The 15,497-nt window shown below is 40.7% G+C and overlaps 1 protein-coding gene across 1 annotated transcript; it reads left to right on the plus strand.

Annotated features, from left to right (window-relative positions):
• Window positions 1-407: 407 nt before the first annotated feature.
• Window positions 408-2,048, plus strand: LOC306746551 (uncharacterized protein; the record flags this gene model as incomplete). Its single annotated transcript, XM_079229478.1, has 2 exons — window positions 408-588; window positions 862-2,048. 2 exons carry the CDS (start codon window positions 408-410, stop codon window positions 1,857-1,859), a joined length of 1,179 nt encoding a protein of 392 aa, XP_079085604.1. The 3' UTR covers window positions 1,860-2,048.
• Between the last annotated feature and the right edge of the window lie 13,449 nt (window positions 2,049-15,497).

Here is a 15,497-nt window from a genome sequence, read left to right on the forward strand (position 1 = left end):
AATACTCTGCTACAAGTAGGTGTCCTGCATTCAAAACCTTAGTTTAACAAAGTTAAATTATGTCAGCAGGCCTATTACCAGCAGAAAGTACTTTAGTGTATGTAACTCTTTTTATTAAGTGTGTTGCTTTTTATATTAATTGTGTTGTGTAATTGTGCTGGAACAACTGTATTTCCCCGCTGGGGATCGATAAATGTTTATTAACTCATTACTTCCACCATTAGAGGTAATTACACGGTTGTCCTGCAGGGGGCAGCAGCGACCTGACATGCGCCAGTTCTCTTGCTCTGTGGTTTGTTTTTATTGTTACTTCCGTAGGCTAACAACCAGCTAACAACACAGGAAACCGACTCTGTAAAACCTCCTCTTGGGGTCGTCCGCGTTCGTACAAAACCGTTATCTGTAAAATGTCCACCCAGCTGCTTCTCAAGGCTTTTGTAAGCGAGCGCTTGACAGCTGCTGCCGAGGAGATATTTGAGGTTTTTGAACGAACAATAACAAAATATGAAGAAGACGCTTCCAGCTCTAAACAGGAGATTGAGCGGCTCAGAGGTTTGCTGCAGGAGTTTGTGTCAAATCACAGCACAGGTCTGTTCATTTCTATTTCTATTTATTTATTTATATCTGTGTGTGCCACACTAGACTAGAGTAATGAGCCTAAAGGTTTGTCAAAGTGTCCTCTCGGTTGTATTTTTTTATTTCTGTACCGGTATTTTTAAGGCGTTAAACTCTTAATTTTATTCTGAAACAGGTTGTTTTTTTTGTCGTGTATTCTTTAAAAAATATGAAATAGATGTATCTATTTATCTGATTTAAAAAAATGATAAAACTTTTAAATTCTTAACTTTTTCCTTTTCTTAGACTTTTCTCAATCGTCCATCTGTAAAGAGGAAACTGCCCCCGAGCAGCACCACTGTGAGCAGCAGGAGCCGAGCCCCAGCGTCCGTCAGAGGGACCCAGACACACCTAGACACATCAAAGAGGAATCTCATGAACTCTGGGCCAGTCAGCAGCTCGAAGAAGAACAAGAGTTTAAGGACGCCGATGTCTCATGCCTACCTCATTCATCTGTCTGGGTGAAAAACGAGCAGGACGACACACATCTGCCTTTGCAACCTCAGACTCAAACCAGTGAAAGTGAGGAGCGATTTCAGGAGGAAATCGAAACTGTGCATTTTGTGCTACCTCTCGCCTCAACTCGGCCTTCCTCGATCCATAATGAAAGGGTCCAAGATAGCAGGGAAAACGAAAGGACTGCTGCGAGTTTTATGTCCAACCAAACACAGACCACCCAAAGTCAGAGCTCCTTCATCACATCCAGAGAATCCCCTGATTTATCTCACTTGAATTCAATTGGACCTAACTATCGTTGCTATTTGTGCGATAAATCTTTTTCCTCCAATCATTACTTGACAAACCATGCTTCTCGCATCCATTCAAAGGACGCAGATGTCCTCTGTGCTGTGTGCGGTCTAACCCTGGAGTCCACCGAAAGCCTTAACGTGCACCTAAATTCCCACAAGGGCTCAAAATGTTGTCACGTGTGCGGCAAACAGTGCAAAAGTAACACCGCTCTGACCGAACACATGGCCGGCCACTCCGGGCTGAAACTGCATCGCTGTCATGTTTGTGGGAAGGAGTGCAGCCGGAAAGGAGATCTGAAGATACACATGAGGATTCACACGGGCGAGAAGCCGTTCTGTTGCTCGTTCTGTGATAAAAGTTTCACCCACAGCGGACATCTGAGGAAGCACATGAGAAGCCACACCGGAGAGAGGCCGCACCGGTGTGGCGTCTGCGGCAGAGGGTTTCTCCAGAGCACACACCTGAAATACCACTTACGGACTCATGCTCCGTAAGAGCAGCCGTCAAGTGATCACATGATTAATCTGACAGGGAACAGCCAATCGAAAACAAAATTATTTTATACTACATCAGCCATAATGTTACATGTTTTTATAAAAAAAAAATGTAAGTACATTTGTCCTTGATTTCCCCTTTAAAATAGCTATAAATGGAAACAAAAAGGAAAACCAAACTGAATCATGGAGTAAAAGGGAAGTGTGTTTTACTTTTATCTTTCACTTAAGCACAAAAAAAAAAAAAAAGAAAGTTGAATATACGTTCGTCTTCACTGTTGACACAACCTGTGTTCTGGGGTCAACTTTTCACTCTGTAACTGGAAGAGTCGCTAGTTTTAGTAACGACCCTGCAGAAAATATACAGTGTCTTAGTCATTATTTATTTCATGTCACAGAATTTAAATGATGTTAAATCTGTGTGTGCTCTGGATTTGTTGGTATTTTCTGAACACAATTAAACCACATTAGTTAGAACCAACTGTAGAAGGATGCACGTATTTATTTAATACTATATTAATCAAGGAATATTTGAAGGAGCCGGTGTGCTGTTTGCTTCCGCAGCAGCTTCTCTCATACATATTAAAAAACACTTTCAGAGCCTTGTCTTCTATTATATTCTCCTCTTTTCTATTTGAGCTAAGGGCAGTATATTACTAATAATACTTTCTGAGAGAGTGTCTTGTAAATAACTGCACATGAAAGAAAAACACTCACATTGAGTGTTACTGTAATATGAAGAAGAAGAAAAAGATGTATCAGAGCTTCAATATCCACCAGAGGTTACTGAGACGTTGGTGCTTTATTACTTATTTTATTATGGCTGTCATGTTTGTTTGGCATCAGTAAGTCATCCTGTTCACACAGTTATTCATGCTGCAGATGAGGCCGCTTGCTTCCCTGACTGACTGAAAGTTATGAAATCTGGCTTAATTTATATGTGTGTTTAGAGTTGACTGTTTGGATCACCCACAATGCATTTTAGTGCTGATCTAAGCCGACTAGCGGCACAAGAATGTTTGTGGTGCTTACACAACATAAACTTCTGGCCACTGAAACAACGTCATAAATGTGGGTGTTTTATAACATATTCTGTTCAAATAAAGTTCAATTTTCTTTTTTTAAACTGACAAATATATGCCTACCACATTTACAACATGTTACAGAGATTAAAATGCATAAACCAACTTTACTGAACATTTAAAGCAAAATGTGAGTAAGAACCTGCAGCTGGTTAATTTACATCTGGCAGAGGTTCTGAGTACATGAGAATAAATAATAGTGTTAATAAAAGTGATAATGTGTCTTTACTTGAACATTAAGCATTTACAAGCACTATATAATATATATTGTAAGACATTATGATGTAGTTGTACGCAGCTAAAGGAACATGTTTTCTTAGTATTTTCCACCATTTCTCCTCAGACACGTTTTACGCTATTACAACTGTGTTCTACTATATTAGCATTCATTTATTACCTGTTTGTACACCAGTAGTATGAATGCCCCACAGGAGGTGTTTCAGTTGTTGTGGTCTGAGAGGAATATAGTTCATCAGCAGGTGGCGCTGCAGGAGCATTTATTCATCCATCTACAGAGCAAGTCAGTGAAGGCTCTGAATTCCACAGGGAGCAGGTTCAAAGATTTTATTTAAACTGTTAATTACTTCTCACTTTCCTTGAAAAGCAGAAACTCCACTCACACAGTCACCAGGTTGTAAGCCATTCATCCATGACTTTTTGGTCTAAATGACCATAAAAATCTAAAAAGCCTCAACACCTCACGCAGAACAGGAGCTCATTGAGGAATCTCTGTGTTGGGGAAGCTGCTTCAGGCGATTCAGATTTTAGATTGTAAAGCTAAAGAGCTAATCGGGCCACAGTGACCCTGACACCTAAAACCAACTACCTTAATCTGGTTATGCAACTCCCCCTAACACAGGATCGCCAGCAAACACCACTGATCCTTGGGAATAATGTTGGCTCATGTCTCGTCTTAATAGGGATTCAAACACTCAAATTGAATCAGATGATTTGTGTTCAATACCCTAAGGTGGCTAAATCACTGTTACGTTATAGGCCAAGCTGTTATACCTCTATACTGTATTCTTCAGTACTTGCAGCAGCATTGGACCCAGACGATGAATATTTGAGGAAATACTTTTCTGGAAAAAAGAGGGCAAGAGGTTAATCTTTTGTGAAGTTAAATTATGTGAAACTTACTCACGGGAACTAGAGGGATTTTCCTTTATGTGGGTCAGGCTGTGTCTCATAGATTAACACCGGCGAAGAGGGGTTACGTTGGCAGTTTGTGTGTGTGCGTGTGTGTGTGTGCGTGCAGACTGCATGCAGAGTGTGTGAAAAGTGACATTTCGCACCCACAAGCTGTTACGAAGAATTTCACTGGCACACAGCAATCAGGAATTCCTCTGGACTTCGGTTGCATAACTGGGTCATGCAGTTAATCACCCAGGAAAGTCTCTGCAAGGGATTCCAAAGTATTTGAGGGGAATCCAAATGTCCACCCAGGCGATGATAGAGGTGATTCCAGGGGAGTTTCATGCGCAAAGAAAATTGATGGAGGAGGAGATCGGACAGGTTCATCCTCATGGGTTTGGTCTGATGTGGAGGAGGACAGCCAACATCTGGTGGATTAAAACATACACACACAAACACACCAACAAGCAGTGGATTAGGCAATGGGCAAAGGGTGTTGGTCAAGCTGAGCAAGCTATCTTCATTTGTTTAATGTAGAAGTTAATGGGAGGAGAAACTGTCAGACAGAGTGAAGCAACACAAACGGAGAGAGAGAGAGGGAGAGAGAGAGAGAGAGAGAGAAGGTCTTTCAAGGCCAGAAATTGTGTGACACAAAGATTGTTATTGCAAGAAATGAGATCATCTCTGTACCAAGTGCGCCCTAGCACAGGTAAGAAGAAGTGTTCACAACACACAACACCAATCAGAGAGTTTGTCTGTGATTTCGAGCATGGCACGAAAAGCTTTAAAGATGATGGCGGGACAGATGGTCCATGCTGCCTGGTAACTTATTAACCCTTTAAGCCCACACCCTAACCCTAATAACCCTAACCCCTAATCCTATTTATTGTATATCTGGGGACCCTAGGGCTCAGTTACAGAAAAATGATCAGTGAGAGGAAAACAGAATATTTGTTTTTATGTTTGCAGCCCATCTGATCACATGCTGTCGATGTGTTACATCTATGGTCCAAATACAAAGACAGTTTGTTTTGTGGAAAACCTTGAGGATGGCCAGATGATACATTTGCCTTATTGTTTACTTTGTATTGCTAAGCCTCGTCTGTATGAATCACATGCTGGAGCTTTCCTGCGTCGAGGAGCTCTGCTATTAACAGCACTGAGAATGACTGATGATGCTGTTGTTTACTAAGATTTCCAACACACTTGCTTCCTCACACACTTGTCCTTTCCAGATCTGCTGAATATTGCTTTATTGGCTGTGTGGTTCACTAAATGATTTTAGACACATGAATGAAAATGCAGGCCCATCTGTCAAAGCATTAATCTCATACAGTATGTTTCAAACAGCAGAAATTAAAATAGGCCTAAGTTTACAATTACATAATGTGGAAAGGTTTCTAATTAAGTATCTGCCAGGTGGCAAACTGCTCATACAGAAGGGCAGAGACGGCGTATGCAGCTCTGGTAGCGGTAGCGACCTGTCAATCACAAGGCCCGCCTCAAAGCCTACCCTACTTTATAGTTGACTCTAAAAGGGAGCATCGTTTACTAAATGCACATCATGATATATTGGAGAAGACTTGAAACTACCAGTTGAGACCCTAAACCCATGCTTACAATGTTGGGTCATTTTCTCATTGATTTTTCTTTTTGCGATCAGATTTCTTTTTGCAACCAGAAGAGTCGCTCCCTGATGTCCATTAGTAGGAATGCATGTTGAAGGCTCTTCCGCATTGGAGGTTGCCTCATGCATATTGTAAATGGATTATATTCTGGTGGTGTATAAATCCAAAGTAACCAGCTGGCCTGATATTGTCGGAATCTGGACCAGTTAGAGACCCCCTCCCTCCCTTCCTCCTCTTCCTCCTCCTCCTCCTCCTCCTCCTCCTCCTCCTCCCCTGCCTCCCCCTGCAGCCCGTCTCCCTGTGCCAGCTGCATAACTGCGGAGCGTTGAGTTGAGTTTTGCTGCTGAACGAGAGGCGAGAAAAACAAACGAATGAATGCATGAACGCTAGTGCGTACAAAGCGACGTGCTGCTCACATGTGAGGGCATCGCAGGCCGCTTGTGTGAGGGTAAGTGTGCTTCTCATGTGTCCGTGATAGAAAGTCATCGACAGGGGGTTCAGACTGCTGATACAGCCTGCCAAAAATACTGAGCCCGGGGCGGTTAGGGGAGCGTAAGGGATGTCCACAAAGTGCACGTCGCTATTCTCTGCTCGGCTAATGCAGATGTTTGGTTCAAAGATGATTCTGTCGATCTCCAGCTCAAACATTGACAAGGTCAAGGTCGCAGTGCGCTGCATCAGGTCCCCAACAGCTGATGTGGGACCAAGGGCATTTTCTGAAAGCTATGTTTGATACGTGGTATCAGAAAATCTAGATGCATGTATGCTGATGCTTTACAGGTCTATATTAAGACCTGGAATATGTCTCTGTCAATAATCTAACGTGCTTGTTGTGATAGCTGCAGTGGAAGTTGAAAGCTGACCTCGCTTTGGACTCAAAGTTGTTGTGGGCCAGAGGTGGAGACTTGTACACAGTCAGAGTTGAGGCATCACAGCAGGTGACAGTCTCAAAATATAAAACACACACACACACACACACACACACACACACACACACACACACACACACACACACACACACACACACACACTTACTTCACCGTGGGGGCCAGCATGAAAGAGCTCTGAGAATAGACCCCGTTGAGCTTAAAACACTACTGTATCATGTAAACACTTGGTACTATGTTGTACTATGTTTTCAGTGCACACACGCACATGCACACTCGCACACACGCACACACACAATTCAAACCCCTCTACTCAGTGTGCTTGATACAATGTTGACGGAGAGTATGTTTGATAACTTTTGAAGCTGCTTGCTTATCAGCGGTCCTGGGGCTTTGAGAAAGCTGCATTCTCACAGTGATAAGCGTTTCTGTCAGTTATGTCATGTTTTCACATGCAGTTAGCAGCGTTGGGCTCGAGACAGTTCAAGATGCTCAGGCTCAAGAAGCTAGTGCTGAAATATTATTTGAACATGACTAGATGACAATTTAGATGACTGGTTAATTGTTTTAGGTAATCTATCAGATACAAATGGCAAACAATTGTAGGTTCAAGCCTCTCCAGTGTAAACTAAACATAAACAGTCCATTTGGATTCAAACTTCTGTTTGGACATAATATGCAACTGCAAGACAAGCCTGGGCTTTAGAAACTTCTAATGAGTATTTGTCCCAGTTTTCTGACATTTATAGTCTAAACAATTAAAGTAACGTGTCAGCAACTTAGTTTGCACATTTATAAAGTTGCTCTTAAGAGACAAATGTTCAGTTAAAGCAGCAGAGGCTAAGCTATCAAGCTTTTTAGTCCCCTATAAACAGCCTACATTTCCCGTAATGCAACTAACAACAGCATCTTTTTGTAAGGCCCTCCCTGCCTGGTGAACGTCCACGTCTTTTAATCTCCAAACCTCCAGTTTGCGTTGAGTGTCATGCCAAAACCCTGCATAACCGTGATGACATCACTATCACATCATGGAGGGTTATTTTGTAAGACTTGACAAAGCCCAAACCGCCCTACTCCTTTTATAGTAAACTGGCAAAAAAACAAACAGATAGATGAATTGATGATGAAAAATAATCCCACGTGACGTCCCTAATATTCCTTTCTGCTCTAGTCTTCTCAAGTAGCAGAAGATGAAGAATAAATCTTATAGTTCAGGTCACCGGCTAGAAGTGGAACACGGACACCAGCCTTCAGCCAATCAGCCTTGAGCTCCACCTTCACATACATGACTGTCTCTTTGCAGCAGCTCTCTCAATCACCTGTTCACCTCCCACTATCTCATGTCCCCAGAGAACCAGACGACTATAAATAGAAAGCTCCATCTGAGCATAAAACAAGCATGTAGCAGGGTAATATGATGCAGTGGAGTGAAACCAGGCTACTCATCAAAAGCCCCATTGTGTTTACATCCACGTCCTCTGATACACAAGGTCATGAATACTGAACAATCGCAGAGATTTACTGAGAGCAAAGCAAGAGCTGGGAAGTAAACGAGAGCCAACTATCAATAAATCTGTGTCAAATTACTAATGCTACACAAAGGGTCAATTAACAATGATATCAAAGATAAATTAGTAGAAAATCTGGAAAGGGCTGGAACAAGCAAATGTTTGCATTTTTATTTTTGTGCCATTGAAGCATTGATGCCCAATCCAGACCATATATACGGTATACATATCTCAACAAATCCAACAAACATTCATGGTCCCCAAATGATCAATCATTTTGATGGCCGCCTAGCTTTTCCTTCAGCGCTACTATCAGGTTGTCATTGATGGTTTTTGTAATAGTAATGTCTCAGCAACTGTTGGATGAACGGACTGATACATAAACGTTTCATTTCAGGGACAAGGTTTAAATTTGATGAATAATTTGTTTTTAACTAAATTCCTGCAGATCTAATGATATTCTCATCAGCCTCAGCTGAACTTTGTGTTTAGTACTCATTAGCAGATGTTATCTTGCTAACACGCTAAACTGAGAAGGTGAATATGATTTAAAAAAAACTATACTTGCTCACTTGCTAGTATATTTTCGTTTTCAATCGCTTGACCTCTAATATTTTGTGTGAGTTGCTTGCATGTGTGTGTGGTCTGTGCTGATGTTTAGTTTGTGTGCAGTAACATTCTCTCACATGTAAACTGACTCTAAAGCCTGAAAGATGGGGTGAAAGAAGAAAAGGGGACGGCTGAATTGAGAGAGCTCCTGTAGTTATCTGAAAGAAAAGCCCAAGATAAAATACTTTGAGCATATTTGTTCTGAAAATACATCTTGCTATGGGTCCGTTTAGTTTAAAGCAATTGGAATGTGGCTTCATTAACTTTCCATAAGTAAATAAGCTGAGGTTTGTTTTTACATCTTGAATTAAACATCTTATACACACACACACACACACACACACACACACACACACACACACACACACACACACACACACACACACACACACACACACACAGGAGGCAAATTGGGGTAAGTTTAGTTTTTACCAACACATTTTCACACATATTTGTTTTCATCACACTGGTGAAATTAAAACAGTAAATATTTTTGCAATAAAATAACTAGCTATAGTCATAATGTTTCTGCATGAAGTTTGAAAAGTTAAGAAAGCAGTTTTTCATCAGCGGGTGAGATTATATAACTTCCCCATGTTGGTTCAGGGAAACTCCTAGAAATAATGACTAACATATGTGCCATTTGAAACTTTCAAATAACATTTGAACATCTTTTGCCAGCGGCTTTGTGTTTGTCACCCTTCACAAAATGAAGCAAAGAGCTATCAGAGCTTTTTAAACACTTCAACAATTAATTGCTATGCTTATCCAAAGTATTCTTGTACCAAAGTGTTTAAACAAAATAGTCCTTGAACCTCAGATTCAGGAGGGAAAATGTTACACTTTTAAAGATGCATGCAGAATAACCACCGCTTCACCCGGCTTTATCTATGAATAAGGTGGTGGAAGTATAAAAAAGCTTGAACTGGTAGAATAGATTCTGCACCTAAATCTATGAGGAGAACACTTCATTTGTAGCTTTCGGCCTAAAGGGCATACTTTTACAGATATAAATAGAAATGCTTCTTAACTCTGTCAGCATGTATTTTGTAGGAAATAAACAACAATCTGTTGAGCTTCTGTGGGAATATGGTGGTTTTGGTTCTCTGCCATTTGGTCCTGATGACTTTTCCTAATTTCATGAGAATTGCTTCTAAATGGGATTTTGAACTGAAGACATATTTCAGAAGTCGACAGAAAACTATGCATTACTTCTGTTCGGGTACAATAGAATGGACTTTCAGATGCTCTATATCTGGGATTGGAGCAGATGGCGCATTACTCCTCCCAAATCACAAATAAGTTTATTGGAGTTTATATCTGGTTGTTCATAAGAGGTCAAACAAGAAATTAAAGTATAAATAAAAGTTAAGAGGGAAAGATTGTGGCTACTGCCTGTGACGAGATGCTACGTGCAGCCACCTCTCCGACCTCCATCCTTACTTTCCACCTCGCCACATAAAGGTCACACTATTTCCTGCATTGGCACTGAACCTTTGGACATAACGCATGAATGTTAAATCCCAGTGCTGGAGCTGTGGCCAAATAAACCAAAGCTAATACAAGATGTGATACGCCTTGTTCCTTCTCCTGGCTGTGACGGTTGTCATTGTGCTCCAGTCTCTTGTTTGGTGACATCTGTGTTGTGAAGATAATGCTGAATGTGAACATTTAGGATTTGGATGACAAAAGAAACAGATTGACGGCCAAGATGGATCTAAAAAAAGGACATTCAAGATATTTAGGGAAGACTATTGCTGCACTCCTGTGTGTATATGTGGATATGTATATATATCCCTGAGAGGAAATTACTTTAGAGTCTTGAGACTAAATTTAGGTACATTTTGAAAAACACACAAGAAGACATTCGCTAATTTTGAGGTTTGGTTTGTTTTTTTATTCTGACACATTACTTAACCTGTCTAGACTGTTTTTGCCCTCCTAGACAACCACAACTCCATCATAGTTTAGTCAGCTAACTTGGCTGTTTGAGGGCAGGACCGGTTTCAGTTTCCACTACGTTTAGTTCAAGCTTTTGAAATACTGTATATTATCAAAAGTTTCGTTTAGTCTAAATGATGCTTCGAGGTAAACATTTCCATATGCTGTGGCATATTCGGATAATTATTTTAACTGAAGATATGTTTGATTATATAGTCAATTTACCTACAAAAAAACGGTTGGAAGCTGAAAGAATAATTAGCTGTTTAGTCAGTGGACAAGAAAATTCATTTGGCATTTTGTTGTAATTATTAACTGTTTAAATGTTTATCATAAATTCTATACTTCTTGGCTTTTGGATTGGCAGACAACATTTTTTTTAATTTAAAGACATCACATAGGCTCTGGTGGCCTATCTTTGATACAATCAAAAACATACTGACTTATTAAATCCCAAGCTGTGTGCCAAAGCCAGATACCCTGTGGAGTTTTCATTATTAAAAGAATTCCTCTCACCTAAATAATCATAAAATGCGTGTTTCATACCCTCAAGCCCTTCAAAACATGTTGAATTCATTTCCTACTTCATAAATAAATAAAAAAAAAAAATTGTGTTTGCTCTACAGCGCCATTACAGCCCATAATCTCCACAGTGGGAATTGAATCTACACTGATAGACCTCAGACGACCAATTTGCTATTCTGTTTGTTCTCTGCAAACACCAACGACAGGTCTCCATGTGTCAACGGAGGTTTAACCTTTCGTGCGGGGACACAGTGCACAACTAAAAACAAGACAATGTGAGAACAAGAAAGTGTTTCAGGGTTGACATGCAGTCAAAAAGCCAGGAGTATTTAATAGTCAAATGTCTTTAATAGTAATTTGATAATGTAGCTATTGGACCTTGCTCAGTAGAAATGTGGAGCTGAACCCTTCCCTGAGCTATGAGTTGGATTTTGTGTCGCTCACTGTGGTTTGTGATATATTTCTCATGCAGTTGTTGGGCCACGCATGTGGCAGACATGTCTCACTAAATCACATCGCTGTCAGGCTGCCATGCTGTCAGCATGCAGATGAGGGATCTGGTGACAACTTCTGAAAATACATATTAGCTTATAAAATAACAGGGGCCGTCATAAGGACAGATAGATAGTAACAACCTTCTTAGAATTCAGAGCTGTACTACCCCAACCTTTTACAAGAGAAATAGTTTAAAAGCCCACACAGGTGTTTTTACTTATGGGCTGATTGGGTCTTTCCTCAGGACTGTGTGGGCGTTAACAAGCTGGGGTTGATTGACATCTGCCTCTCTCTCCTTTCAGTTTTGTCGCACATGTGAGTGTGAGACAGCTCACACCTTGAACATTTATATCAGTACATGGACTTTGATGTCCTAATCATTAGGACATCAAAGTCTGGAGGTTCCGCCCCACTTCTCTGTGTGATCATACGTGCCTCTCATAAGAGCTCACAGCCTAAAGGCGTCTGTGTCCAGCTCCACCTTTCACCGGGATTTGTTGATTCAGGTGTCAGTCGACATTTTGTGTGAAACTACCCAATGAACACTCAGGAAATCCCCGAGGACCTACCCACCCACATACGCTGCAAAGATACACTGTTTTTTATTCAGACAGACAACACACTACCACCTGAGAAAAAAAAACCTTGCAGTGTACTAAAAAAAACAACACTGTCCACAGAGAGATGGCAGCTCTGCTCCGGTCAGCTGTTCACTTTTACTCTGCGCTAGACACACGACCATGCGCTGGTAAAGAGTACACAGTACACACATGCATACATACAGAGTACATATGTTGTTCATCTTGTTCTGAAAACTGTTCTTGAAAAAACGAAACTGAAACATGCACATTGTGTAAACATTGTGAATAGTTCGTTTTTCTAGAGAACTAATTTTGACTCAAATATATATAGTAAATATTTTGTTTGAAAACAAAAACTGTTGTAATATTAATGTTTCAAGTGCACACACCCCATGAAGCTTGATCTGTAGTACGAAGTCATTTCTCAGTCCCGCGTCTGTTGCAAATGGAACTTATTGACTTGCAACAGAGATCTAAAAGCTAAACCAGACATGATGGACCATTTCTGAGAGAATTGCCTCCATCCTTCCCTGAGCTGACAAAAGTGATCAGTCGGGTCATGTACCTTTTTGGAAGCACATATCTGTGAGAAACCTTTCTCCACTATGACCTTTAATAAATGCAAGTACAGGTCCAGGCTTAGTGATGCCTATCGTGAAGCTGTACTCAGGGTTTCTATACTGTGACCTGGATCAGGGTTTCTATACTGTGACCTGGATCAGGGTTTCTATACTGTGACCTGGATCAGGGTTTCTATACTATGACCTGGATCAGGGTTTCTATACTGTGACCTGGATCAGGGTTTCTATACTATGACCTGGATCAGAGTTTCTATACTGTGACCTGGATCAGGGTTTCTATACTGTGACCTGGATCAGGGTTTCTATACTATGACCTGGATCAGGGTTTCTATACTATGACCTGGATCAGGGTTTCTATACTGTGACCTGGATCAGGGTTTCTATACTGTGACCTGGATCAGGGTTTCTATACTATGACCTGGATCAGGGTTTCACTGTGACCTGGATCAGGGTTTCACTGTGACCTGGTTCAGGGTCAATGTGGCTCAGCTGTGTGAGCAGAAGCGCTGCCAGGTGTCTGGCAAGAAATAGAATAAAGTACAAATGTATTCAGGTTTTGCATTTGCTGGTTTGGTGCAGTTTCAATAAGTTATTTAAAAAAATAAAATATATTTGCACTGTTAAAAACTATTATAAAAATGTATAGAAACTGCTGGTTGCCTTTTTTCTGACGAAAATATGTTAGAAATGTAAAAAAAAAAATTGCGCTTTCTGTGTGGCCCTCCGATGAGATCACAATACCAGCTGTGGCCCCAAGCCAAATTGAGTTTGAGACCCCTGTCCTAATGTAATGTCTAGCATAGCTCCGCCCACCTGAATGCTAATCAGCCAGAATAAATGAGAAAAAAAACAGTGTCTTTAAAATGATGCAGTGATGTAGAAGGGTAGCGGAGAGACTTCAGAGTTTGGGTCCATAATACACCAGAGCACATGACTTTGAGTCCAGAAACTTTAATAGAAGACTAGTGTGCGATCAGAGACGGACTTAAAAATGTAGTCTTTAATACAGTTTTTGACCCTAAATTTATGTGCTCCAGTGTTTTATGGACCCAAGCTCTGAAGTCTCTCCTGATACAAGATCGACCTGTTCTTTAGTCTGTAGTCCATGTAAAACAATAGTGATCGTCATGAGTTATTCAACAAGGCTACACCCTATGGGCTAATTGACCCCCAGCATCTGGAAAAATTGTACAAAATACAATTGTACTAATCAAGCTTTCTTCAACAAGGATAACCTTGAGTCTGCCTTTGTGGATCTGATGGCTTCAACAGATGGCCCCCAGGGTCCTGAGAGTCAAGCAAACAAGAGGAGAGGTCTGCAAACAGTCTCGGTTTACTGGGCTGGTCTCAATAAGACTGGAAAATACAGCTGATGCCGTCTCACGCAACAATAGAGAGAACAATTGCGTAATGGATTTTAAATGGGCAAACAGGGATGTTTAATTAAAAGACATAAGACCTTGCCCTCAGTTACCTCTGTTTGACTATTTTCTAATCAGGGCAGGATGGCTGTCAGGCTCTGATAAGATAAAAGGATGGCCTGGGGCAAGGACTGTGGAGGATGATGTTTGGATAGAGTCACAAAGAGAGAAATCAGTGACGACCAGAGTAGATCTAGAGACGGTATAACGAGCTGACTGCAAAACGTACACAGGACCAAAAGTATTTAAACAGCTGAGACTGTCAGCAGGGAATCCAACATTCCTGAATTGATTTAACAGGTGATCTTGTGTATATGAGGGGACATACATGCACACACAAAAAAACTTGTCTCTGATTGCATGTGCACATATTTGCACACACACACACACTTTAGTTGGAATGAGCAGGCACTGTTAGTGAAACCCCTCACTAACAATGCTGGTACAGACTGTAGCCGTAAACAACAGTCTAACAACCATTACAATTTAACTAAAATGTAGCTATTTAGTATGAAACCATTTTAACCAATACATACATTTAATAGAAATCCTCTATACCAATTTATTCACAAGTTTAGGCTTCTTCCACTTCTCATCAAAGGACAAAGGAAATTAAACTAAAAGACTGACATTCTCAGCAACAAGCTTTAAAAAGGAGAAAGAAAAATGTCTGTGCATGACGACAGTACTGGATTGCATTACAGTCCCACAAAGATCTTTTATTTTTCTGTATAAAAAACATATTTGGCAGCATCTTATCCCAAACACTATGATGCAATTCATGACTGCAGCTACAAAATATGTAATGTTGCAAGCAGAATGCAAAGGAGTGTGGGTCAGAATACCAAGAAAAGTCAGATGTGACCAGATGCAGAAGGATATCTTGATATTTTTTGGCATATTGTATTTGATATACGATATATTGGGACATAACAAATTCAATTTCTGGCACACTAAATGGTTGCGTAGTATGGGTGTAGGACTGCACAGAGAGTTTCATCCCCCATGCAGCAGTTTCCTGCCAGTGAGGTGTGGATTTAGCCTTTAGCACCCGGATTGAACCCTTTTCATCATCATGAAGCGCACAACAGACTATGAACTTTGTATAAATCCTACATTTTATGAGCATTCATTTAGAGAAGATTAAGAACTCACTGTTGGCCAAAATGAAAGATGATTGAACTCTGCTTCAAGGCCGGCTCAGTTTCTCTCATTTACATCATATGAATGATGGCACTTGTTTGTC

The sequence above is a fragment of the Taurulus bubalis genome, assembly GCF_910589615.1.
Source record: "Taurulus bubalis genome assembly, chromosome: 14".
Lineage (NCBI taxonomy): Eukaryota > Metazoa > Chordata > Actinopteri > Perciformes > Cottidae > Taurulus > Taurulus bubalis.